At 43.3% G+C, this 26,493-nt stretch overlaps 1 protein-coding gene and 1 pseudogene across 3 annotated transcripts; both read left to right on the forward strand.

Moving 5' to 3' along the window:
- LOC310788294 (branched-chain-amino-acid aminotransferase, cytosolic-like) lies at window positions 1–26,103 on the forward strand. Of its 2 annotated transcripts, XM_083649847.1 has the most exons (18): window positions 1–252; window positions 501–539; window positions 741–838; window positions 1,440–1,506; window positions 1,647–1,738; window positions 2,689–2,793; window positions 2,884–2,951; window positions 3,292–3,388; window positions 13,170–13,241; window positions 13,743–13,943; window positions 15,824–15,934; window positions 16,519–16,638; window positions 16,813–16,976; window positions 20,088–20,230; window positions 20,983–21,068; window positions 21,571–21,711; window positions 22,949–23,023; window positions 24,227–26,103. In XM_083649847.1, exons 1-18 carry the CDS (start codon window positions 171–173, stop codon window positions 24,266–24,268), a joined length of 1,803 nt encoding a protein of 600 aa, XP_083505973.1. In that variant the 5' UTR covers window positions 1–170; the 3' UTR covers window positions 24,269–26,103. The 2 variants fall into 2 exon arrangements, with proteins under 2 accessions (XP_083505973.1, XP_083505972.1); XM_083649846.1 differs by lacking the exons at window positions 1–252; window positions 501–539; window positions 741–838; ... (3 more) ...; window positions 2,884–2,951; window positions 3,292–3,388 and adding an exon at window positions 11,448–11,506.
- LOC310788291 (plastin-3 pseudogene) lies at window positions 6,194–8,071 on the forward strand (annotated as a pseudogene). Its single transcript has one exon. The product of its transcript is annotated as a plastin-3 pseudogene (transcript).
- Window positions 26,104–26,493: the final 390 nt, after the last annotated feature.

The raw sequence follows: 26,493 nt of genomic DNA on the forward strand, positions 1-26,493 counted from the left end.
CGGAACTGCTGTGGAAATCAGGAGGAAAGAGAGTCAAAACAAAACAAAACACTGCTCATCTGTTGCTGGCTGCAGTAGCGCTATTCCTCAACAGCGCAGCGATTTGCGACTGGATTATCACCCAAATCATTCACCCAAATAGTATTCACCCTCACCCCGCAGCCACCGTCATGGCCCTCCGTTACCACAACAAGGTTGCTATCGTCACTGGAGGATCCAAAGGCATTGGCAGAGGGATTGTCAAAGTGTTCGGTATGGTAACTGTTATTGCTTATTGAATGTGTGTGTGTGTGTGTGTGTGTGTGTGTGTGTGTGTGTGTGTGTGTGTGTGTGTGTGTGTGTGTGTGTGTGTGTGTGTGTGTGTGTGTGTGTGTGTGTGTGTGTGTGTGTGTGTGGTGTGTGGTGTGTGTGTGCGTGTGTGTGTGTGTGTGTGTGTGTGTGTGTGTGTGTGTGCGTGCGTGTGACCATGTCCATGAACATCTTCTATGCCCATGTTTCAGTGGAGAATGGTGCCAAAGTGGTGTTCTGCGCAAGAGGAGGTGAGTTGTTTTAATTGAATTTTTATCATAGCATTCTTATTGTTATCAGAATAATAACTGTATCACCTCTAGTATCATTTATTGTGAGTGTACATTATATGAATATAGGCCTAAAGGAGGAGTAGGCTGTGCACAAACTAAAATACTGGAATTATAGCCATAGGCTACAGAAAGACAATGAAACTTAAATCCTCTCCACAGCTGCTGCAGGTGAGGCTCTTGAGGCGGAGCTCAACAAAGCAGGGCCAGGCTCATCCACATTTGTCCCATGTGACATCTCCAAAGAGGAAGACATCAAGGTGACGTGCTACTTTAATACTGCAGTCTGGTTATTATAGACCTGTGATCCCCATATGACAGGACAGAGTCAGCTCCTGATCACAAGACCTGCAGCTCGGATTGTGTTTATGATATGAGCTGGTCAGACTTCAAGGCCATTTTGAGCACAGTGTTCCCAGTCTGGAATGACCGAGGCAGACAAGCTAAGCATTCAGTAGCCTAACTAATTATGACATAAGTGTTAGTTGTTGTTGTTGTTGTTGTTGTTGTTGTTGTTGTTGTTTTTTACATCCAAAAGATCAAGATGATGCCAAGGTTTACACCTTCACAACTTTAACTTTAGGCATTTGTCCAGCTCCCCTCATTTACCCCCACCCCCCTCTCTCTGTTCCATTGCAACAGTGATGTTGATGCTTGCAACAACAAAAAATAGCCATTGCATTGACACTCCAACCAGTTCAGTAACCAGTTGAGTGTGTTTGATTGTGCTGCTGTTTGCTCACCTGGCTGATGTGTTGTGCGTCTTTATTGTGGCTCTGTCTGTTGTGACTCTTTGTCTAACTGGTTCCTCTGCCCTCCTTGTTCAAACTGCTGAAGTCACACGTAAATATCTCTCCTCAGAGACTGATTGCGGTGACGGTCGAGCGTTACGGACAAATAGACTGCCTGGTCAACAATGCAGGGTGGCGTGAGTGTCCCCTGTCTTCTTCTCAAGATAATTGATGTTGAGGTTAGAGTTCTCAGTTTCAGCCAGAGCCCAATGGGACCCGATGGGGCGGGTTCCGGCCAACAACTCATCCAACAATTCATCTCCTCCTACCCACTCAGATCCACCTCATAAACCCACTGATGAGACCAGTGCAGAGGATTTCAGAGAGCTGCTCAACCTCAACCTCATCAGCTACTTCTTGGCCTCTAAAGTAATATATCAAACTCATTAAAGTGTGTTTGAATGTGTGTGTGCATGTGTGAAGGTTCATAAAATGTCACTGAATTTATTGTTTATTATTCAATTCATTGTGTCGTAATGGATAGACATCTGTAAAAACACTAGTACTGGAATTATACTGGAATGAATGAATGAATGAATGAATGAATGAATGAATGAATGAATGAATGAATGAATATTTTATTTTCGTGTCAGGACAATTACATGACCCATCCCACATGGGATTATCAGACACATCAACATTCAATATTTAACAAAACATAACATTCTGGTATGTTACCCAACCAGAAGCTTTCAGTGCAGCCCAAATTAGAGAATATATATACATGCAGACATAATATGCCTATACATATACATACATATACATTCATACATACCTGCACTGAATACGAAAATAAAACGAAAAAAATAAATAGAAAATAAACTCTACTTTATCAGTTGTACGTCAACCTTCTCCTCCTGTCCCATGCTTTAGAGAGAAATTCAGAGAATGCAAAAATATTATCAAAAAGAAATTCGAGTATTACTCCGTTCTCACTATCTATCATATTTAGCTCAGGAGTATGGACTCTTTTAAACATTGTTTCTCTCAAGTCATACTCAAGTCATACTGGAAGACATATTTTGTGTTAGAAAGTGTGTGTGAAAGTTCAGAAAATGTTGCTGAATGTATTGTTCATTGTTTACCCCATTAATTGTTACCAAGGCAACAGCTACTATTCCTGGGGTCCCACCTATACACACACACACACACACACACACACACGCACGCGCACGCGCACGCGCACGCGCACGCACACACACACACACACACACACACACACACACACACACACACACACACACACACACACACACACACACACACACACACACACACGTAGGATGTCTGACTTCATAGGCCTCTCCCTTCCTCCACAGTATGCACTGCCACACTTGCGGCAGCGTCAAGGAAACATCATCAATGTGTCCAGTCTGGTGGCCTCCATCGGCCAGAAAGACGCCGCACCTTATGTTGCCACTAAGGTGAGTCACAAGCCCATTCAACAACTTCATCATCCCCCTACTGTCAGCTAAAAGGAGGCCTGTCATGTCGTGTGATCTTTTTCCCACAAGGGGGCGATAATTGCCATGACAAAAGCGATGGCTGTGGACGAGAGTCGCTACAAAGTGAGAGTCAACTGGTGAGCCAACCTGCCAAATACAGCTTCATGGAGTCCCACAGCAAAATGAGGAAACATTTAATTTCACTATGATTCAATTCACTAGAATTTATCCCAATTTGAGAATATATAAGAGTGACTTTTGCAAAAAATAGATTTCACTCTCACCCCTATTATTTTACCCATGTAGCCTAGTTAGACAGTTCAACTTAAAGCCTGGGACCAAATCTAATCAAATGGGGGTCAGTGCGCTCTATGTGTCTCTGTTTTGGGGAATCAAGCCCTGATCTAGAGAATATAACATGTGTTAAACAGGTGTTTACCTCCTAATTTGACACTGACTGTCTGCCTGTTGTTACAGCATCTCCCCTGGTAATGTGATGACACCTCTGTGGGAAGATTTAGCGGGACAGACAACAGATGCTGCAGCAGCCATTAAAGAGGGAGAAAACTCTCAGGCAAGTTCACACACGGCTTCCTACACACAGCAGGGAAGGTGGCGAAAGGGATGGGAATTAGAATTGATCATTTCCACGTCTTGAAAAGTTTGGGAATTGCACAACAATTCTGAAAAGAAAATCATGATTTCTGACATACTGAATCGTCAGTAATCGAGTGGTTAATAGAGTTGACAGTCATGTTACTCATTCACGATCAGCATACTACAGTACTGCATGTTGAGAAGAGTATGAATGTTGTATGATCTATATATATATACAATTGGGTATGTGGACTTTGTTTGTTTGTTTCAAGTTCTGTGTTCGGCCACAGCTATGCCATTTCACACGCACGCACGCACGCACGCACACACACACACACACACACACACACACACACACACACACACACACACACACACACACACACACACACACACACACACACACACACACACACACAAGGAGGCATTGTGACATCACTGATGCAATAACTAAGCAACACACACACACACACACTCACGCGGCAATAGGGCAGGCGGGGCCACGCAGCAGCCAAGCTACGGGCGAGGCCGTGCAGTGGCCGAGATGCCTAGTATTTTTAAAAGTGAAAAGCCTTGTATCTTGTAAACATTTATAACTGCTATTAAATGCCACGTTTTATTACCAGGTTCAACTTTAATCCAAAATTAAGAGGTTTCTCCGACATGTAATACTAATAGCTGTACACAACATTCAATATAAAGAGACTTTGTAAAAACAAGACTCCTGTCCCGTAGCAACTTTGCTTCCTGCTGCTGCTCAGCTCTTTACACCTGGACACAAACTCTGATGTGTGCTCCGCTAAACTGTGACACGGGTGAAAATGCAGAAAACGACTCTGTCTCACCGCACACTTTAATGTCAATCATTATGAAACAGCCTTCCACCCCCGGCTACATTGTTGCGTTAACTCTCCCGCAGTTAAGGAAGAGGACCAGACTGCTTTTGTTCTGTCAATTGTCGCTTTACGTTCCAACCCGCTGAGGTGGGAAAGGCCTTTGAACCTTGCAGGGTGTTTATTACAGAGGAGAGACAAGTCTGTTGGCCGTTAGAGTCTCAGCTTGCACTTCATTATTCATACTGTAAAGGCTAAAGAGGGAAGAACGTTATCTATTTCTCTTGTGTAATAACTGTCAGATAATGTAATAACTTGTCAAAATATAATAAAATATTGCTACCTGTTATTTTACTATTACAATTGTAATTATTAAATGATTTTACTCTGTGTGTAAAGCGACTTTGAGTACCTAGAAAAGCGCTATATAAGTTGAATGTATTATTATTATTATTACCTGAGTATGTAATAATAGTACTAATGTAATGATTACTTATAATAAGTTGTCATATTGTTCTGATCTTTATTAGGTATTGCATTTAGGCTACAGTTATTACAGCATTATCAACTAAAACATCCAACCCTTGTGAGGTAATAAACACTGGTTAATATAACAATGGAACATTATCTGGAATGTATGACATTAACAGGTTTTATTACATCTTAACCCATTTAGAGGGACATTGTAGCTTACTTTTACTCAAGTATTAGCTGTTATATCAAGTGTAGAAAAATAAAAAAGTTTGAATTCGATGAGTGCTCAGTAAAAAACAGCACAGGCCTCTAATACAAATTTGGGGTGATTTTTCAGAGCACTTCTACAGGGATAGCCTACAGAGGGAAAGATCAGAACCAGTTGCTGTGGAATATAACAATCCAATTCAGACAAATCTGTTTGTTTGCATGCTTATTAATTCCGTTAAGGGAGGGAAGGTCTCTACATCCCGTGGATTAAATTTAATATTGAAAGCTTTTTGAACACTTCGTAAAACATTAGAAACAAACTTGACAAGAAGTCACTTTGAAGTTAATGTTTGCTGTTTGCTAGATTATGGCGTCTTTCTCCTTCTCTGACTGTGTCAGGACTCGGGCGTCGCCTGAAGTTGGACTACTAAAAAGCTGCTGCTTGTGTTATTTTTGCATCAGCAGTTTGTGAATGTGAACACTGCTGCGACAAAACGCTCGTTAATTGATACTGGCTCCCCCGGGACATGATTCTGTAGTTAGCCGAGGAGCTGCGACCAGCGTTGGAAAGGCAAACCAGGCGACACTGGGCTCCCGGTTGTGTAACAAATGACGAAAGGACTTTGCTTTTTGCCATGTCACGCAATTTAACCGAGGTAGCAACAGCCATCAGCAATTTGGCTCATGTTGAAAGTTAAAGTTAGCTATCAAAATTAAACCGTTAGCCTAACGTTAGCGCGTTTGCTACATCCACCAGTTGACGAGAAATGAGGACGTAGTGTCTGTGTTGCTAGGTAACAGGGTAACAGGCATAAAAAGTTGATAACCGATGTTGGATTGGGTACATAACCAGACATAAAATAGGATTCCTTGAGTTAGTTGGATTTGCTCCGATTTGCTTCTGTAATACAAAATCAGAAAAAAAAATCTTAACTAGAGTGTCATCACTGATGACATCATCAATGATGACATCACTGATGACATCATCAATGATGACATCACTGATGACATCATCAATGATGACATCATCAATGATGACATCATTGATGACATCACTGACATCACTCACTGATGATAGATGGGAAGGATTTATGACATCACTAATGATGTCACAATGTCTCTGACATCATCAATGATGTCAGAAAATCTTCCCTGCAGGACTATATAAAAGGTCGAGGGGGTTCCTCCGGCAGAATAGACAAGGCTCTCTGGCATTTCAGACACCTTTCTCTGACTGACTCACACTGAAAAAGAAAAAACAGAAAATGGCAGGAAAGATTGAAAAAGAAGAGCTGGAAGAACTGAGAGAGGCCTTCCGGAAAGTTGATCTTGACGGCAACGGCTTTATCTCCGACTATGAACTCCATCATCTCTTCAAAGTGGCCAACCTTCCCCTGCCTGGATACAGGGTCCGAGAGATCATCCAGAAACTTGATCGCAACAAGGATAATAACATCAGTTTCAATGAGTTTGTGGCAATCTTCCAAGAACTGAAGAGCAGTGAAATTGCCAAAACGTTCCGCAAGGTCATCAACAGAAAAGAAGGGATCCTGGCCATTGGGGGAACGTCCGAGCTGTCTAGTGAAGGGACGCAACACTCCTTCTCTGAGGAGGAGAGATTTGCTTTTGTGAACTGGATCAACTCGGCTCTGGAAAAAGACCCTGACTGCAGACATGTCCTGCCCATGAACCCCGAAACAGACTCTCTCTTCAAAGCTATGGGAGATGGTGTCGTTCTCTGCAAAATGATCAACCTGTCAGTGCCAGACACTATTGACGAGAGGGCAATAAATAAGAAAAAGCTGACACCGTTCACAATACAGGAGAATCTGAACTTGGCTCTGAACTCTGCCTCTGCCATTGGCTGCCATGTCGTGAACATTGGAGCTCTAGACCTGAAGGAAGGGAAGCCCCATCTGGTGCTGGGCCTGCTATGGCAGATCATCAAGATTGGCCTGTTTGCTGACATAGAGCTCAGCAGGAACGAAGCACTGGCAGCCTTGCTGAGAGATGAGGAAACCCTAGGGGACCTGATGAAGCTGTCTCCAGAAGAACTGCTTTTGCGCTGGGCCAACTTCCACCTCAAGAACGCAGGCTGGCAGAAGATCAACAACTTCAGCTCAGACATCAAAGACTCCAGGTTATACTTCCACCTCCTGAACCAAATCTCCCCAAAAGGCACAGAGGAAGAAGACCAGCCACGCATAGACATTAACATGGGAGGCTTCAGCGAGAAAGATGCCGTGAAGAGGGCAGAAGCCATGCTGCAGCAGGCGGACAGGCTGGGCTGCCGGCAGTTTGTCACCCCAGCTGACGTCGTCAGCGGAAACCCCAAACTCAACCTGGCCTTTGTGGCCAATCTCTTTAACAAGTATCCATCTCTAACAAAACCAGAGAATGAGGACATTGACTGGGGACTGCTGGAAGGTGAGACACGAGAAGAGAGAACCTTCCGAAACTGGATGAATTCCTTGGGAGTAAACCCACATGTCAATCATCTGTATGGAGACCTAGCAGATGCCATAGTCATCCTGCAGCTTTATGAGAAAATTAAAATACCCGTTGACTGGACCAACAAGGTCAACAAGCCTCCTTACCCCAAGATTGGAACCAACATGAAAAAGTTGGAGAATTGTAACCATGCAGTAGAATTGGGCAAAACAAAAGCCAAGTTCTCCCTTGTTGGCATCGGTGGGGAGGACCTGAACAATGGCAACACCACCCTGACTCTCGCCCTGGTGTGGCAGCTGATGAGAAGGTATATCCTGAATGTATTGGAGGATTTGACAGATGGACAGAAAGCAACAAATGATGACTTTATTGTAACCTGGGTCAATAACACGCTGTCTGAGGCTGGGAAAGCAACCAAGATTTCGAGCTTCAAGGGCAAGGAGATCAGCAGCAGTCTGGCAGTGGTGGACCTCATAGATGCCATCCAGCCCGGCAGCATCGTCTACGACCACGTCAAGACAGGCAGCCTCTCTGAAGACGACAAGCTGGACAATGCCAAATACGCCATCTCTATGGCGTGGAAGATTGGAGCACACGTCTACGCTCTCCCAGAAGACCTCGTGGAGGTCAAGCCCAAAATGGTGATGACGGTGTTTGCCTGCTTGATGGGTCGGGGGATGAAGGGAGCCTAAGAGACTTGCTGCATTGTTAGTGTGGCACCACAAGCCATCATCTGGCATATCCTCTTGATTATTGTTTTGTTTCTTATTTTACCAGCTCTTTTGTGTGTATTTTTATCCTTTTATTGGTTTTATAGGATGGTTTTTATTTGTTATTTTAGGCACTGAATGTGACATTGTATTTGATCACTTCCTTGCAAATGTCTGTTTGTGAAGCACTTTGTAACGGTTGAAATGTGCTATATAAACGTATTATTACTATTATTATTATTATTAGCATTTCAAAACGGCTTCCCCAGCTGAAGGCGTGAAGACCGGTTTGCAAAAAAAACAATGTCATGTATCCCCAACTCTTTGGATTAATAAAGATGTTTGCTGAAGAAAAAAATTGCTTGTCTCTTATTTAATTAAAGTAAGCCTACAATAGTAAATTGCTAAAGACATGGGACTTACAGAGGACGAATGGGTATGTTACTGCTCAATATGCAAAACACTTTCTTAATGTGATGTAATGAGAACCAAACTGACACACACAGACACAGACACAGACACACACAGACACACACACACAGACACACACACACACACACACACACACACACACACACACACACACACACACACACACACACACACACACACACACACACACACACACACACACACACACACAAGAAATACCCAGATCAACCAACTGCCAGCAATCTGTATTGCACTGCCAGCTGAGTGTGTGGTGAAAGGATGAGAAATGCCTCTACTCCCACAATTGATGGCGGTTTTCTTCTTTGGTGGTGCAGCTCATAGGTCGTATGGGGACAGAGGCAGAGAGCGGAATGTCTGCTTTATTGATGGTGGTTTTCTTCTTCTTTGGTGGTGCAGCTCATAGGTCGTATGGGGACAGAGGCAGAGAGCGGACTGGCTGCTTTATTCCTGGCTGCTGACGCCACCTTCTGCACCGGCATAGACCTGCTGCTCAGCGGAGGGGCCGAGCTCAACTACGGCTTCAAGAGTCAGATGCAGTCCTAACACTGTCCAGGAGATTTACTGATCCAGTCCTAACACTGTCCAGGAGATTTACTGATCCAGTCCTAACACTGTCCAGGAGATTTACTGACACCTTTGTTCAGAGCATAATATTCAGGTGTGCTGATTGCATGATTTATAACAATTTCTGGTTTTAAATGCTGAAGGCTGTCTTATATTTAGTACAATAAAATAAAGGGGCATTTCATACATTTGTGAGGGTCTTTTTAAAGGAGATATTCGCACATCCAATTCCCTCTGCTGCAGCTGCATTGGAAAGTATCAGTTGAGTCTTGAAGAAGAACCCGCACACTGATCTTGCTCAGCATCACTTTTTCACTTTTTTTATTAAACAAACACGTTTCGGTCCACTGGACCTTTGTCACGGGTTTTACAGCATTTGTCACCTTGAAGAGGTCATTTCAAGGTGACAAATGCTTCCTGACAATTATTGAGAGACACTCCCACAAGAGACTGATTGTCCTCCACCTGTGAACACAGGGATGGAGGGGGTGGAAAGGGTGTAGCATTGTGGCAGAAATGCTGTAAAACACTTGACAAAGGTCCAGTGGAAACGTGTTTATTTAATACAAAAGTGATGCTGAGCAAGATCAGTGTGCGGGTTCTTCAAGACTCAAACATTTGTGAGGGCAAATTTAGTTTGTGCATCTCCAGACATTTATGAACTCTATACTTGACAGTTTTGGCACCATGACCAACAGTCTTTGGGAGTGACGGATTACATGTATGTACTGTAATGGGATTACATAATAAGATTACTTTTTTAAAACTGTAATCACTTACAGTTAAAGAAAAAGATGTAATCAAGATTACAGTTACATTTAGTAGAAATTGGGATTACTCAGAGGATTACAATTTGATAGAGCAGTTAAAGTGTCAGAATGAAAGGTAGTGCAGGCCTAAGTATGTAGCCTAATCTTTCTCTGATATACAGCATGCTATTTTTGTCTGGGCTGATTTTTAAAATGGCAGTAGGACTATATTGTTTTGCACCATTGGTTGGCTTGCATCTTCTCTGTATGTTTCTTTGCATGGCTTAGCCTCATCCTACAGTAATGAAACTGGTAAGACTACTGTGCTGCATGGCTTTTTACTTTATAATTAACATATTTTCAAGCTAAAGCCAGACTGTTGTAGCAGAGCTTGGAGAAAAAACACACTTGGTTCTTAAAAAGGACCAGTGCACGACCCCAAAAATAAATTATTAGAAACCAGATAATATCAGTGCACTGTAATCCGAAGATGGACATATTATTATAGTTATTGTATTATTATCTCATGCACTATGCACGATTCCTAGACTCGCTCCACCCTGCTGCTTGCCGAGCTGGCCCTGCAGCTCACATACACAGCTTGGCTGCAGCGGCCGCTGCGCAGCCTCACCCATCCTGCGGCTCGACCGCTGTGCGGGCTCATGATGTTTTGCTCTTATGACATTACTGATGACATCATCAGTCTTATGACAGCACTGATAACATTATCAGTGATGTCACAATGCACAATTGCTTAAGTGACATCACTTCCGGAACAAAAATCACAGAGCCCACTTGCTCCCTTTTAGTTATGATGATGATGATGATCACGACGACGACGACGACGACGACAACGACGACAGGTGACACTAAATAGATTGGCTGAAAGCCTGCTGTAACCAACACAGAGCTGTTTTTTTTAATGAGGAGCATGCCCCCAGACTCAAGTAGTCAAATGCAGGAAATTTGTTCAAAAGTAATCCAAAAGTAACTGAAAGTAATTGGTAGTTACATTACTTTAATATTGTGATACTTGGATTACGTTACTGATTGTAGCCTATCTCATATTACATTTTAATCCTCCCAACCCTATATGACCCACCAAGTAACACGACCTGTACCACTCCCTGCTCACAGACGAATCAGCATAGCTCTCTTTGAACTCAATGACCTCCCTTCTTTCAGGGCTTCAGGTTTTGTCCAATCAGATGACAGGGATTTGTCACACCCACTATTTACTTCCTAGTTGACCCTTTGCTTGAGTAGACTGGTCATTTTAACTGCATTATTACATTGTAATAATTAGTGCAACATTGGCACTCATCGAAATACAACTCTCTAGCAAATGTGAAATTATTATTCATGATATAAAGGATATTTTTCTGTCTGAGAGGTCTCAAACGGATTTGAAATTAATAATCAGACTATTCCGAAAAAGGGAAGAGGAAAAACTGTTGTAATAACCGGTAACAGCCCTTAGCGAAGGGCATTGTTGGTTGAGAGGTTCAAGCTTCACCTCAGCTGAGCGCTCTCATATTTCAAAGATTTCAAAGCGGAACTCAAGTTGACTTTGCCTCGCGGAATTTGTTGCTACACGAGCAGGTTTAGGGTTTTTCGTCATTACGTAGCGGCGATGGCAGCACTCAGAACGGTGAGTCCAAAGACCAATGTTTATGTCCTATTATATTGTCTGTATATTTTGACTGTGTCGGTGAATGATTCACTTAGAACAACCACTTAGTCAATCGATAAGGCTTTTTTGTGAGATAATGCGTCTGGTTGACTGATGTGGTTGTCCCGCCAACACGGGAGTGAAACGTGCCGATAACACTTCCATTCATAAATATGGGCATTTTGTTTGACCTCGCTTATCAGGAGAGGTAACGGTAACGTTACACGCCTATAAACAACACACATGACCTGCTCCAGCCTGCTGCGCTCATCACCTACACCGTTGGTGGGAGAAGATGCGAACCAATTCGAAAAGATAAAGAGATTTCATTTCAATTAGTGCTAATTGATGGATTAAATGTATGCCGAAGTGAAGAGCGGTAACGACGCAGGAGGTCTTCAGTCAAATTGATGTGCCCGCGTGTCGTGTGTATGTTTCTTCGTAAGCAGTCGCCATTAAATTGTCACATTTATGAATGGAGTTTGGCGTGATGCTCTCTCCCAGCACTCTGGTCGGCTGCTGACGTCATGTGTGTATTGTAAAGTTGTTATTACCGTACACTTTCATTAGGTGCGACGTCGGACGTAAAAACCTTAGAAGTATATTTAGTAAGCTTAGTAGGAATTATGGTGTTCTTATTAACTTGAATTTCAAGGCTACCTCATTAGAATTATTGCCATTATATTCATTGTACTATTATTTTATGGCAGGACCTATTAAACCTGTTGGAATGCTTTCCTCATTTTGCTCTTATCAGAGGTGTTTGTGTGTTTGTTTGTGTGTGTGTGTGTGTGTGTGTGTGTGTGTGTGTGTGTGTGTGTGTGTGTGTGTGTGTGTGTGTGTGTGTGTGTGTGTGTGTGTGTGTGTGTGTGTGTGTGTACACTTGTCTAATACTATTTAAAGCACACTGTTGGCAGCACCAGTTGTCCCATAACCTGCAGGGGGGAAAATGCAGGTGCTGAACAGTAACACACACACACACACACACACACACACACACACACACACACACACACACACACACACACACACACACACACACACACACACACACACACACACACACACTACACACACACTACACACACACACATGCCACCCGCTTTGCATTGGCCCCCTATGTGTCCCAGCTGTTGGAGAAATGACTGCATCACCTTGACTGAAAGACACACTTTCAGTGATGCAATGAACTGCTTATGACTGTGATATTTTGCGTATACTGTAGAACAGGTGTCAAACTCAAGGCCCGGGGGGCGAATCCGGCCCGGCACCCCATTTTATGTGGCCCGCGAGAGCTAGCAAAGAATACAATTCTTCGCAATACGACTAAACATAGCTATTAGTAAATTGAATAATAGTTGTATGCTACTAGTTGTCTGTTTGCCATTGTTTTCCCTATAATTCTGCTTTCAGAGCTAGTTATTAAGTATTGTCTGCTACTAAAAAACAATCAAATCAGAGGCAATTATGAAATATGATAAATATGATAGGCTTGATACATTTATATCATGTTAATTTACAACTGGCCCTTTGAGGGCAACTATAATGCTGATGTGGCCCAGGATGGAATTGAGTTTGACACCCCTGCACACTTGCGTGAGTCTGCAGTTTTGCACAGAGCTTTGTCATCTGTCATCCTCAGGCACTCCATGGACGGCTTCCTCAGGCCCTTCCCTTCTCCTTTGGCTCGTTGCGGGCTGCCAGCTCCTTCAAGGTAATGAAAAGAATATAAATGCCTGAGTCCACGTCAGCACAGCAGTGAGGACCTGCTGTGTCTGCTCCGCCCTCTGGAATGTGTCTAGTGTAACATGACTGTGCTTGTCTGGTGGTCCATGGTTTCATCACAGACACCAAGGTGTTAAAACATTGATGGGAGGAAGGAAGTCAGTGTTCCAGCATGTCAAGAGGCGGATTTATTTCCTCAACCTTGACTTAAAAGTCAATCGTTTTTAGTCAATCGTTTTTAATCTAATTGTGACCGTGTGCTCCCTCTTTTTCTTGCTCTAACTGTCTCCCCGCTGTCATTTAATTCAATAATTAATTGTGTCTAATTGACCGGATTACTCAACATCCTGGCTCTTTTTGGTGCTCAACTAATTCTCCTTTTAAAGCATGCTCTGTCAATAATACTGAGGAAAATCATTGTATATTCGTGGCTTGCTCTGCTCTTCTCCTGTCTGTTTCTTTCCGGCTGCCTTGTCCTCCCCTCTCCCAGGCAGCGGACCTCACCATTGAGCGCAACACGGCCTGCAAGCCCAAGCCCGACCCGTCCTCCTTGGTGTTCGGCAAACAGTTCTCCGACCACATGCTGACCATCCACTGGTCGGAGAAGGGCGGCTGGGAGGTGCCGCAGATCAAACCCTTCCAGAACCTGTCGCTGCACCCGGCCAGCTCCGCCCTGCACTACTCCATAGAGGTAAGAGTGAGTGATTGGCCAACATGCACATACATGCACCTATACGTTGTCGTTTAGTAGATCTACCTTTAGTTAGATCTAGCTAGACACAGTGCAAAGTCCTGTGAGACATGCTTGTGATAAAGGCTATATTTAAATAAACAGACTTAAGCTATTTCTGTGATCACATTCTCGCTGAGTGCAGCATGGCTGCTCGTCATTTGACCCAAACTCTACTTTAAAGCCCATACAAACGAAATTATATTGGTATTAAGCATTTAAATGAATGATTTTTTATATAGAGGATTATGTGTTTTGTGTCTCTGTCTGTCCTCTGCCCAGCTGTTTGAAGGCATGAAGGCGTTTATATAGAGGATGATGTGTTTTGTGTCTCTGTCTGTCCTCTGTCCAGCTGTTTGAAGGCATGACGCGTTCATATTATAGATCAGTGGTTCTCAACCTTTTTACACCAAGTACCAGTAGTTGGCTCTCCAAGTACCACCATATGACCGACATTAAAATACAGTGTATTCAGCTGCACAGTTTACGCAGGAGGCACATTTATTCCTAATACCGTTATTTATTGTTAACTTTTGTCAGCCACAGCCACAATGTACAAAGGGGTAGCACTAGAACTAGCAAACTCTTCCACACAATTCTCATACAATGCACCTCAGTAAATGAGAACATAACCGTATCATTCACACAGCAAGTGAGAAACTTTATTTAAGCAAATGTACTTTAAACACTCTCTCTCTCTCTCTCTCTCTCTCTCACACACACACACACACACACACACACACACACACACACACACACACACACACACACACACACACACACAGCAAACAATTGTACTTCAAACATTCAAACACACACATACAGAGCAGTTTGATGTCCATTGACAACTCACATAAGCCTAATGTGAAGGCTGTGCCTGTCTCTGTGAATTTTGATTGATTGATTGATTGATTCCAGCCTGCTTCTGTATTTGGTTTTGATGGCAGCAAGTGAACAGAAGCCTTTCTCGCACAGATATGTGGTCGCAAAAGGAAGGAGAAAGCGCACAGCTTTGCCAGACAGGGCAGGGTATTCTCTGTGTTGCTTTATCCAAAAGTCCAACAACTTTCAGCCAGTTTCAGGATTCAGTGTTTCGTCACAAGACAACTCAATTAAACTCTCCTGCTCAGCACGCACTGTTGCCTGGGCGCTTCCTCCGTCCCCCACCGCAGCTGAATCCAAACCTAATGTAACTGGAGTTGTATTTGCGCACTGTTTTGTGTCGTTTGTTTGAGGATTCCCCACTTGCACTGCTGACAGAGCCACTAGCAGCACATGTGGCACTCGGTTCAGCGCTGCTAATGCTATTAGCGTTATCACTGGAAGGCATTGTGGCTGTGCTGCGCTTCTGGCTTCTGCGCTTGTGCTCGTTTCACTGACCTGTCATCCTCGTTCACTTGTTGAACTTCATTGCTGCGGGACTCCTCCACACGTCTCTTTCCAGTTCGTTTTCAGCCAATTTTGCAACATGCCTGCTTTCTTGTAATCAATAGCTTCTTGCTTGTAACATTAGCAGCTAATTGTGTACGCTCAACACAGGTAGTAGTGTCCGTCAGATTTTTTGTTTGTTTTTGTTCCTAAATCTACGTGGAAGTTATTTTAAACCCCATTTAAATTCTCACGCTTATTTTCATTACTAGTAGCCTAGTATTTTGATAGTATTACTGTAGGCTACATGTTTTAAAGTTGGGTTTATTTCACATAAAAAACATTGAGATTCCAGGGATCCCTCCAAGTACCACCAGCAGGGGGCGCAAGTACCACCGGTGGTACGCGTACCATAGGTTGAGAATGACTGTTATAGATGATGTGTTTTGTGTCTCTGTCTGTCCTCTGCCCAGCTGTTTGAAGGCATGAAGGCGTTCCGCGGGGTCGATAACCACATCCGTCTCTTCAGACCCATGTTGAACATGAACAGGATGCACCGCAGCACAGAGAGGAGCTGCCTCCCTGTGAGTTGATCCCACCTGGTCCTCAGAGACCCACCACCTCCTGTCAATGCTGGCTCGTTATGGCTTCATGAAGGCTGATCTACACTATATTTGGATTGATGCTGCAAATAGCCGATATTTTGTATCAGTATTCATCAGTATCTTTTCATTTGACCATTTTCACAGCCAAAAAAAGGCAAGAATTCAGTGTTTACTTGATATGCATTTATGGAGACTAAAGTCTCCAGGATAATGAAATGAGTGAGGCAGCCAGGTTTGCAGGTTTTACAGACTGAAGGTCCTCCCTCACCACACTGGAATTACTTTCTATTCTCAGCTATTTGAAATAGTGTAATAATAATACTAATAATAATAATACTGACATAGTAATAATAATACTGTAATAATACTACTACTACTACTAGTAGTGCTACTACTACTAATAATAACATTCACTAGCAGAGGTCAGGGAGGAACCTACATCATATCGAAAGTGGACGGACGGTTAGTATCGGCTGTTTTAGAGAGTTCAACCCTAGTTCAACTTCCCACCAAACAGGACAGCAAGAGCCAGCAGCTGAGCCTCTCCTCTCTGGTCTCTCTAGTTGTTTGACAAAGCTGAACTGCTGGAGTGCATCAGGAAGCTGGTAGAGGTGGACAAGGAGTGGGTTCCCTACTCCCAGGATGCCAGCCTCTACATCAGACCCACCTTCATAGGAACTGAGGTGAGCGTTGGTGTCTGAAAGTGTGGGAAAACGGCGTACATTCATAATACTCTTAACTCCGGGGGTTACAGGTTTTCATCTCAACCAAACAAAGCCTATTTACCCACTGCAGTACTATCAAAACAACGTTACAGTCGTAAGTGAGTTCCTGTCTCCTCCTCTTCCTCCTCCCAGCCCTCCTTGGGGGTTTCTCGCCCAGGACAAGCCATGCTCTTTGTCATCGTCGGCCCCGTGGGACCCTACTTTGCCACCGGCTCCTTCAACCCCGTCTCCCTGCTGGCAGACCCTTCCTTCGTGCGGGCCTGGAGGGGCGGCGTTGGGGAATACAAGATGGGAGGGTGAGTGTGCTATCTTCCCTCTTTTCCATTCCATCGCCCTCTAGAGGTGAACCCATACTAAATATTCAGAACCAATAGCAGCAAAGCGTGGATTAGTGGATAAGCGTGATATCGCAACACAGTCTCACAGAAAATTGTAAAATAGCAACGTTTTGGACCAACATTGCTATGTTACAATTTCGGCTCGAAAATTGTACAATGGTAACGTTCTGAGATTTTAGGGTTAGGGTAGGGGGAGGGGTTAGAAACAGAAAATCTCCGTAAACCATGCCCAAACCACGCCCACCCCTGTAGAAACGTACGTTACCATTTTACAATTTCGGAGCCGAAATTGTAACATAGCAACAACGTTGGTCCACAAACGTTGCTATTTTACATTTTTTTGGGAGATCGGGTTGGATATCCAGTATCGGCCTATTTATAAAACAGGAAGTGCATCAGTTGCACTTAATAACTATTAACCTCTGAATACCAATTAGCAATCAAAATGTAAAGAATGGTCACTAATAATAATCTAAAATAGGCTACATAACATTTTTATTAACACAACGTTTTTTTCAATCCATGATCTGTAGGCTCACTTGCACACCTGATTCAATGAATGGCTTAATGCTGATTGGTTGAGCAGTAGAAACAGAACTTGCCAGAACAGGGTCAACATGAAAGTGTGTAGTCACCATTGGGCCGGTGTGTGAGAGTAAAGACTGAATCAGGGCACAAAAAGTCACAGGAAAGGGGGAGCTTGAGGACCGGCCTGGAAAACTGCTCAAACACAACTTATTGATGAACTCAAAACCAGCTTATTCATAACAGGCTAATCAATAAAGAACAGTGTAGTTAGCTTAGGCCTAGTAAAACAGAATGGTATTCAAGTCTAAACAAACGCTGCTCGGCCAGTGAACTTCTCAAATAGCAGAATTTCCTTATTTTCATATCAGGAGACATTTTTCCTCCCAGCTTGAAAGTTTAATTTCTCACCAAACGTGCATGGAATGAAGCATGGATATGACACAGCTTCATCTGATCCCTGTCTTACAGATTGTCAGCGCTTCTCTAATCCCCACTCAGTCCACATAGCCGCCTTTAATCACAGGCCTGCTCCCCACATGACTCTATAACATGCCAGACCAGCGCCTGCTCAGCTGTGCTGACATAACTCAGCTGAAACACTACTCAACACATCTCTCCCATCACAAGCCTCAGAGTTAGTTACAGACGTTGCAGTACTCGGCTCTCCTCAGGCCCTTCCTGGGTATTTGTGACACACTGAAGGAGCAGTATAGTTTGTAATATCTGTGGAAATAGGTGTGAGCTGGGGACGAGACTACTTTCTAGACTCACTTTGAGATTTGTAACTGTGTGCATTGTTCTGACATTTCTGCAGTTACAGGGAGAGAACTGCAGAATGCCTGGAGGAGCAGCCTAGTTCTCAGGACGCAATTTTGATTGAATGCCAGGAGTTATGCAATGACTTCAGAAAACGCAGGCTATGTAATGAGTGGCTTGCTTTCAGCTGCAGATCCCTCCCACATAATGGTACACCATGTAATGGTACACAATGTACCATTTAGCTTATGTGCACTTAACCAGCTGAAATGTCATCCTCTGGGCGGCCATATTGCATACATTTCTCACTAGCTTCCTCCCCTCTCAGCACGAGGATCGCTCTGTGTCATTTTTAAGGGACATTAAGTGCATCTCTGTTTCCATTCGTCTACACCAGTGGTTCCCAAACTGTGCGGTGGTCCGCCAGAGCATTGCATTTTTTCTACAGGCAACAGTTTTTGCATAATTCGGAAATATCGGGATATTCGGGGAAAATCACGATTTTGAAAATCTAATTTCATAGGCTATAGCGGGCTCAGTTTTAAAGCCAGAGTGAGATTTCTGGTATCATATGAAACTAGAAGACCTAAGTTATATCCATTGGTACCAACCATGTCATGCTAGCTTGTCAGGAAGGTGGCTAAATAATGCTCTAAATTTAGGTAAAATTTTGTCAAGGGGAAAAAATAACATTTCAAAGGGGTGTGTGTGTGTGTGTGTGTGTGTGTGTGTGTGTGTGTGTGTGTGTGTGTGTGTGTGTGTGTGTGTGTGTGTGTGTGTGTGTGTGTGTGTGTGTGTGTGTGTCCATTCGTTTTGAACCAGTATTGCATGGTTAAATCATCACATAAAATCACACATAAAATAAAATTTATTTTATAGATGGTATACGCAGTGGAAGTGATCCCTGGGAAATTTGGTTTTGTACATAGTGGTACTTGGTCTGAAAAGTTTGGGAACCCCTGGTGGTCTACACTTTCCATCACAGCCAAAATGTGCCAGCTCCCTTTTTCAGTGACCTGTCCCGAAGTAAATTCCCTGTTAGTTTCTCTGACCAGCCATGCACACCTTTGGAGCGGGTAACATTTCTATGGTAACAGGGGCCTCTGTGATTGGTGGGAACACACTAAACCCGGTGATGTAATATTTCACAAGGAACAATGTTGAAATCAGATTGACATATGAGTAGGAACATACAGTGCATAATACTGTAGTCATTTATTTCACAGTCTGATAGCTCATGTTAACTCTACATTGTTATGGAAAGAGTCAAATGCACAAATAACGTACAAATGCATCAAGAAAAAAACAAAATAAATAGAAATAATATGGCTAGAGAAGCAGATGTATCATCAGTGCTCTATGGAGAGCAAACACATTTCCCATTAAGATGATACCTCTTTATTAGATGAGAAAACAGTGGAGTCACTGACTTCCTTATTCTTCCTAATGGAGGAGTCAACCGAGTTCATCAGCCAGAGGTGAAGATCACTCAGCGAGTCCCGGCCCCATTTAATATCCTAAGCATCGAGCTGGAGACACCAACAGGAATTATACATTATAAACAAATAATGAAGTGGATACATGACCAGACAACAGTCACCTGACCAAAAAACTAGAGTGGATCAGAGTCCACATTCAGAGCCGTTTGGTGCCAATTTTGATCTGTTTCATTGAAGACAAATTAAAGATGGGTATTCCTCCCAGTCTCTTTTCTGTCCTTAGAAAACATCCCAAGGTCTCTCCTCACCTGTCCTCATTTCTTTTCTCGCCGGCCCCTCCCCCCAGTAACTACGGGCCCACGATAGCAGTGCAGAGCGAGGCGGTGAAGCAGGGCTGTCAGCAGGTGCTGTGGCTGTACGGAGAGCAGGAGGAGATCACTGAGGTCGGCACCATGAACCTCTTCATCTACTGGACCAATGACAATGGAGGTCAGAGCCGCTTCCTGTCTGTGTGTCTGTGTCTGTTGTCTCAGCTTGTTCAGTGTCTGTTGATGGGGAAGTGTGTCCCCTTGTTGGCTGTTGTGTGGCAATAAACCTGGGTTGGACTGATAGAGCTTTTTGAAGACCAATACGATACTAATATTTTGGGGATTTGAAGCCTCTGATAGCTGATATTTATGTGCCAAATTTCTATCTTCTTTCTGTCTTTCAATTATTCTTTTTTCACTATTTCTTTTTTTCACGACTTTTTTTCTACGGGGGGAAAAAAATCCACTAATTTAGAGGTATTCTGTATCCTTTCTTTATCCTAATTTTATTCCTGGCAAGGTGAAAAGGCATTTAATCCATGGGGCGACATTGACTGCCTGATCATTAATAAAAGCCAATATCGGCCCAATAATCTAGCCCTTGATAATATTGTGATCCCATCCTTTGGATTGAAAAAGGTCTTGTTATTTTCTCTGTGTCAATAGCTGCAGCACTAGGCCCCCACAGTAAGAAACGTGCCACTAAGAGAAAATGACAAACTGAAATGTGGCTCCATTTCATTCAAAACGGAACGAAACCAGCACTAGTATGTTTTCAAATCATAGTTTAACTGCTGCAACTGAACCAAATCTGGGAGCAACAAAACAGGAATGATTATGGAAAGTAAAACATAAATTTACTGAGCATGTATGTGCTGGTCTTCTTAACTGTATGTATGTTTGTGTGTGACAGTTTTGTTTGTGTGTCTGCAGAGAGAGAGCTGTTGACTCCTCCACTAGATGGGGTCATTCTCCCCGGGGTCACCAGACAGTCTCTGCTGGACCTGGCCAGAACATGGGTAAGAATGGGAGGGAGGGAGATGGAAGAATTAGACAGACAGGGTTCTACAGTGCAGCGGTTAGTGCATAGTGTGCTACTTACTGTGGGAAATTCAAACTGATCTTGTGTAAGGGCTCATGTCCTCGGGTTTTCTCCATTGTTTTTGGAGGGGAAACATCTACTCAAGTCACACATCCTGCTTTGTTTTATGGCAATCCTTCACTCACAACGAGGCATTCATTCAGGTTGATGGAATGGAAGCATTCCTGTCCCTCTGGTTGCAAAAGGAGGAAAAACGTCTAGTAAAAAGCAATTGGACACCACTAATTGTACATATTTTCATTCATTGTTCTTTGTCTCAGTATTTCCTGCTGCTGTTTAGTGCATAGTCATGATACTGTGAATTTTGCTAATATTTGTATTCACGTTCTTTATCCTATTACTATTTTTGCAGCTGCAGTGATTGAGTTTCCCTGGGCAGGTCATTAATGTGGGATCAATGTGTGCCTGCTTTGTGTCAGGGTGAGTTCCAAGTGACGGAGCGCACTATGCAGATGAAGGAGCTGCTGGGGGCTCTGGACTCGGGCCGGGTCCTGGAGGTGTTTGGGGCCGGGACCGCCTGCGTCGTTTGTCCCGTCGGCAGCCTCCTCTACAGAGGAAAGGTAGTTCACCTTCTGTGTCACTAATCTGCCCTTTGTCAATATTTGTGTGGCCTCTTACTCCTGTCCATGTTGTATGCTCCACTCGGGCATAACGAGTTCCAAAAATGTTGTAAACAATTTTATCCTATATTCTATAAGATTTTAAAACGTCTTTATCCTTCTTTTTTCAAATATCTTCTTTTAAACATTTTATACATCTTTATCCACTCTGAAGGACTTTTAATCTGGGTTTTTTAACACCTCTTTAATATAACTAGCGGGATACCCGCCCTGTGCTGTGTATCGAGTTTAAATGTTGCGTTCTCTGCATGTTCAACCCATTGACTATGGACTGTGTCTCTGCAGCCAGGCTGGCCAGCACGGACATGCAGTTCCCCAGCCCCATAAATCTTGTCAAATTCGTCTGAAATAGCTCCCCAACAGATACAAAAATATGACCATACGTATATGTGTTTGATGTACATACAAAGAACTGCTGCAATCGGATTCGTGAAACACGCATTTAAAAAAATCTTGATTTCCTTCTTCCTGGTTTCTCCTCTGACAGCCTGAGCTCACCTCAACAGAGGCAGCCAGACTGCGGACGCTCTGCCTCCGGCTGAAGCGATCCGCGAGTGCGCCAGGGTCCGCGTGACGTTAATTCCGTCATCAGATGGTGTGCACGCAAGCTCTCTGCAGACAACCACGTACTTTTGTGACCGCGCGGAGATGTCTGGTGCAGGCTGCGCATTTTCTTCTCTCTGATTTTTCCGCGTCACGTCGTGCCTCCCCTGAAGTTGGCTCACGCCCCCCAGGCGAGGCGCGCCTCACACTTTGAAAACCGCTGATCTACAGAATTGACCCAAAAATAAACAAAATAAAAATAAACTGGATGTCATCTACCTGCCATACTGCCATTTGCTTTGTCACCAGTACCACTCATCACTGTAACCTGTACAGTATTTTCTAGTCACTCTATACAGGCGAAAAATCCCCCCCCCACCCCACCCCCAGTTGATTTGAGTTAAGTTGTGAATGTGGACCAGTAATGTCATTCATGCACAAATTACATCACAGGTCCACAACTTAACTCAACTCTCAGTAACTGTCCAACTAAATGAGTGTCTGAAAAACTGTTCACAGTTTTCTGATATACTACGTACTGATTCTGTAATGATACAAAGCAGGTTGAAAACCAGCGAAGGCCTAAAGCGTGAATGTAAATGTGTGTCCTGACGTCTCTCTCTCTCTCTGCCAGTCATACCAGATCCCCACTATGCAGAACGGTCCAGACTTGGCCAAGCGGTTCTACAAAGAACTTACTGATATTCAGGTAAGCGGTGTGAAGAGCACCAATGCCCCCTGCTGCTTTGATCCTGATGCTTCCAAAGCTGCACACCGCAAGTTCACACATTTTGCGGAGCTCCAAATGATGACAAAAAAAATGTAACTACCGGCTACGCTTCGTACCAAAGATACCAAAGGGATGACAGAGGAAAAGATCTCTCAGTTTGTATTTCTCTCTTAAGCCCCAGACACACCAAGCCGATTGTCAGCCGTCGGTAACGTCCGGGCTGTCGGTGTGTCCTGCACCGTTGGCTCTAGTCGGCCTTGTGCATGTTGAATCGGCGTCGGGAAATCTGATAATTCCAATACACAAATGTTTTCAGCCTTCGGGAAAGCCCCTTGAGCCTGTGTGATATCACTGCGGTTTCGCCAGTGCTACATTTGCAACTTTTAATCAGACATATTGTTAATTAGAAGTAGCTATATTACAGAACTGTTTAAGCGGTGAGCGAGAGTGGTGTGAAAGTGGTAGGCAAACGCCTTGTTTCATGCATCTGGTTTGTATACGAGGGATCAGCGTGACGTCACTTGCCACCCAGAAATGCAGAACCCCGCGGCAGTTAATAGTATGAGTTGTGTCAAACAAACTTTAATATCTCAAAAACTATACATCACATCGCTTATATTTTGACATTCTGAGCGAGAGCAGAAGTAGCTCAACTGTTTGATGTATAATATATATGCATGTCGTGTTGAAGTTGTGTGAACTGTCGCAGTTTTTAGAATGTGAACAGCGTTAACTGGCTAGAGTCAGACACTCACGCCTCGCGCCACTTGTGCTCCATAGGGTTCCATTGCCGTTGCCACCCAGTGAAGTGGTTTGTTTACCAAAATGCTGCTCGGCTGATCCCTCGTATAGCCGCAGTCTAGGGTCTTACGCAGGCGCAGAACGTATGTGCTAGTTGACCATTGGCTGTAGTCATTGCGGTGCGTTCAAGTGCAACTTTTTGGCCCCGACACAGGTGACGTGTTCATGCCCAACACCATAATTTTATTTTGCCGGTGGTGGGATATATAGAATCTGTTAGTGAGTCACTTTGTGATTTAGGCTGAGGTGGGTGTTTACATAGAAATCTTGCTAGTGTAGCTTTAACATTTGCAACAAACCAACGGAAAAAATACCCCCCCCCCCCCCCCCCCCCCCCGGTCCTCTCCTTCCTCTTTGACCTTGTTCCCTCTCCTCATCCAGTATGGACGCCAACAGAGTGACTGGGCTCCACTGGTCGTTTAAACGGCCGTTTGCACACGCCAGTCATATCAAGGGAAGTCCCATAATTCCAGTTTGGAAGACCAGCACTCCTCCTCCTCCTCCACCACTACCCACTAATGCACTCCTGCTTGCTGACTGCCCTGAGGAGACGGACACTCTCTCTCTCTCTCTCTCTCTGTCGGTCTTCTCAGGCGACTTTTACAGCCGTTTCTCTGTGGACTCTCAAAGGAATAAGGTTTGTCTTCTGAATGTGAAACGCTTGCATTCGAAAGCAATACGAACAACATTATGCAACGTCTTGACCGTGCGTCGTCGGTCTCACTGCCCGCAACACCAAGTTGTACGCTGCAAAGCAGGAAGACCAGTGTTAACCAGCTGTCATTGAAAAACCAACAACCAACCAAATAAAACAAAGTGTTGATCAAAGTTTCTGTATTGATAGGATAAAATTCTGATTTGTTTTTGAAATCTAATATTTAGAAAAGATAGCTGATTAGCTGACTAGAGTGTCCTGCTTTGTAAAAGGCTATGCTCCATTTGGAGAAAAAAGAAAAGAAAAAGCAATCATATTTGTCATTTTATTCACTCCTGTCATGGCACATGTTGTCCTGAGGACAGCGCTCCTCGTAGCTGATAGCACAAAACATTAGCAGACCAATGCGGTCATCCAGGCAAAATTAATAGGCACAAAATGACGGATTTCAAACATAGGATTTGAAATACCGGTATTTGCAATAGGAGACTATTTTTGTGTCGGACTTGGCGTTAGATGGTTAGCTTCTTGGCAGCACACATTCACCAAGTATGGTTATTCATCTTCAGCTGTATTTAAAAAGTGCAATTCGCAACTTATATAACCTTGTAATACTAGGAACAACTTGTGATGTTTTCTCGGAAACGTTTAACTGTTACATGTAAGTATTTGAAGTTCAAATCGGAAAATAGGAAAGCTGTAAACCCATAGGATATTTTGTTACTGTCATATGTACAGTATATATACTGTATAATATGTATGTATGTATGTATACACATACTGACCTGAGAGAGCTGTTAGAGTGTAGCTTTAGTTTCCATGGAGCCATGTCACTTTGACACCAGAGCTTTTTTTTTGTTTTTTTTGGCAGCGTTGTAGAAATGAGTTTGCACTGACCTTTGACCTTGGTCATGTCAGGTACTGAGTTGTCACTCAGTTTTTAGAGGAAATACGAGAGTGGCTTTTATGTCTGTGGGTTTTGACTATTGTAAAGATACTACTGTGCGAAAAGAAAGAGATTTAAGAGGTGAGGTCTGGGTGAACTTGCACAAATGGAAAGAACAGAAAGCCTCAGCCGACATGTAGCCGAGCGACGTTTTAGATGTGGCTGGTAGTGACTCCTGCACTAGTTTGTGTGTCAGTATCTAAACAATGTATAGGAACAAGTAGTTTTTTGTTTTGTTTTTAAATAAGACCTCTGTGTGTAGGGTTTTAAATTATTTTCTTTCCTTGTGTTGATGTGGATTTAGGCCCACTGTCTTCCAAAGTACCTGTTAGTGTCACCGTACTTCCAGCTTCCTGTCCTGACTCCTCTTTCCAGTTTTCCTCTCTTTGAATGTATTCTTCCTTTTTTCAAGGGTCACACTCCATACAGCTGTCCCTCTCCTCTGTCTTAAGTGCCTGACATGAGTGTGTTAGCGTGTCCTGTGGATCTTCAACCTTTTGTTTGAGGTTTTATTCTGGTGTCTGCACTAGGGGGATATTGCTGGATTCTTTAAGTGATGATGTGAGGTCATTTTTGTGTGTGTGGGACGTTGTTACTTTTAACGTGCTGTTACTTTTAATTGGCTGTTGTGTTTTTAAAATAAACCTGATCTGTGTTCACGGACTGTCACTGCCTTTTTCCTTCAAACTTGTGAAGCATAATAATTCAATTCAAAACTTTATTCGGGACACAGCTCAGGGGAGATAATAAATGAGATACAGTGATATTATAACATTATAGCATTTGATTTGGCCAGTGCTGTGTTGCTTTGAGATTCTGGCACCATGCTTTTGTGAATTTGGATGTCAAATGATAGCATGACAATTATTTTAATAATCAAACTCTATTTTAAAGTGAGGATATGTTTTGCCAAATGATTCATGAAACCCTTTTAAATTCCTCATTTTAACGGAAGAACAACAACGGCCATTTTCAATGGAAAAAGCAGAGAAAATACAGGCTCTGGTATGTTTACAAGGGCTCTGTATTGGAAACACTGGTTAATAT

This window comes from Poromitra crassiceps (genome assembly GCF_964638095.1).
Source record: "Poromitra crassiceps genome assembly, chromosome: 13".
Lineage (NCBI taxonomy): Eukaryota > Metazoa > Chordata > Actinopteri > Beryciformes > Melamphaidae > Poromitra > Poromitra crassiceps.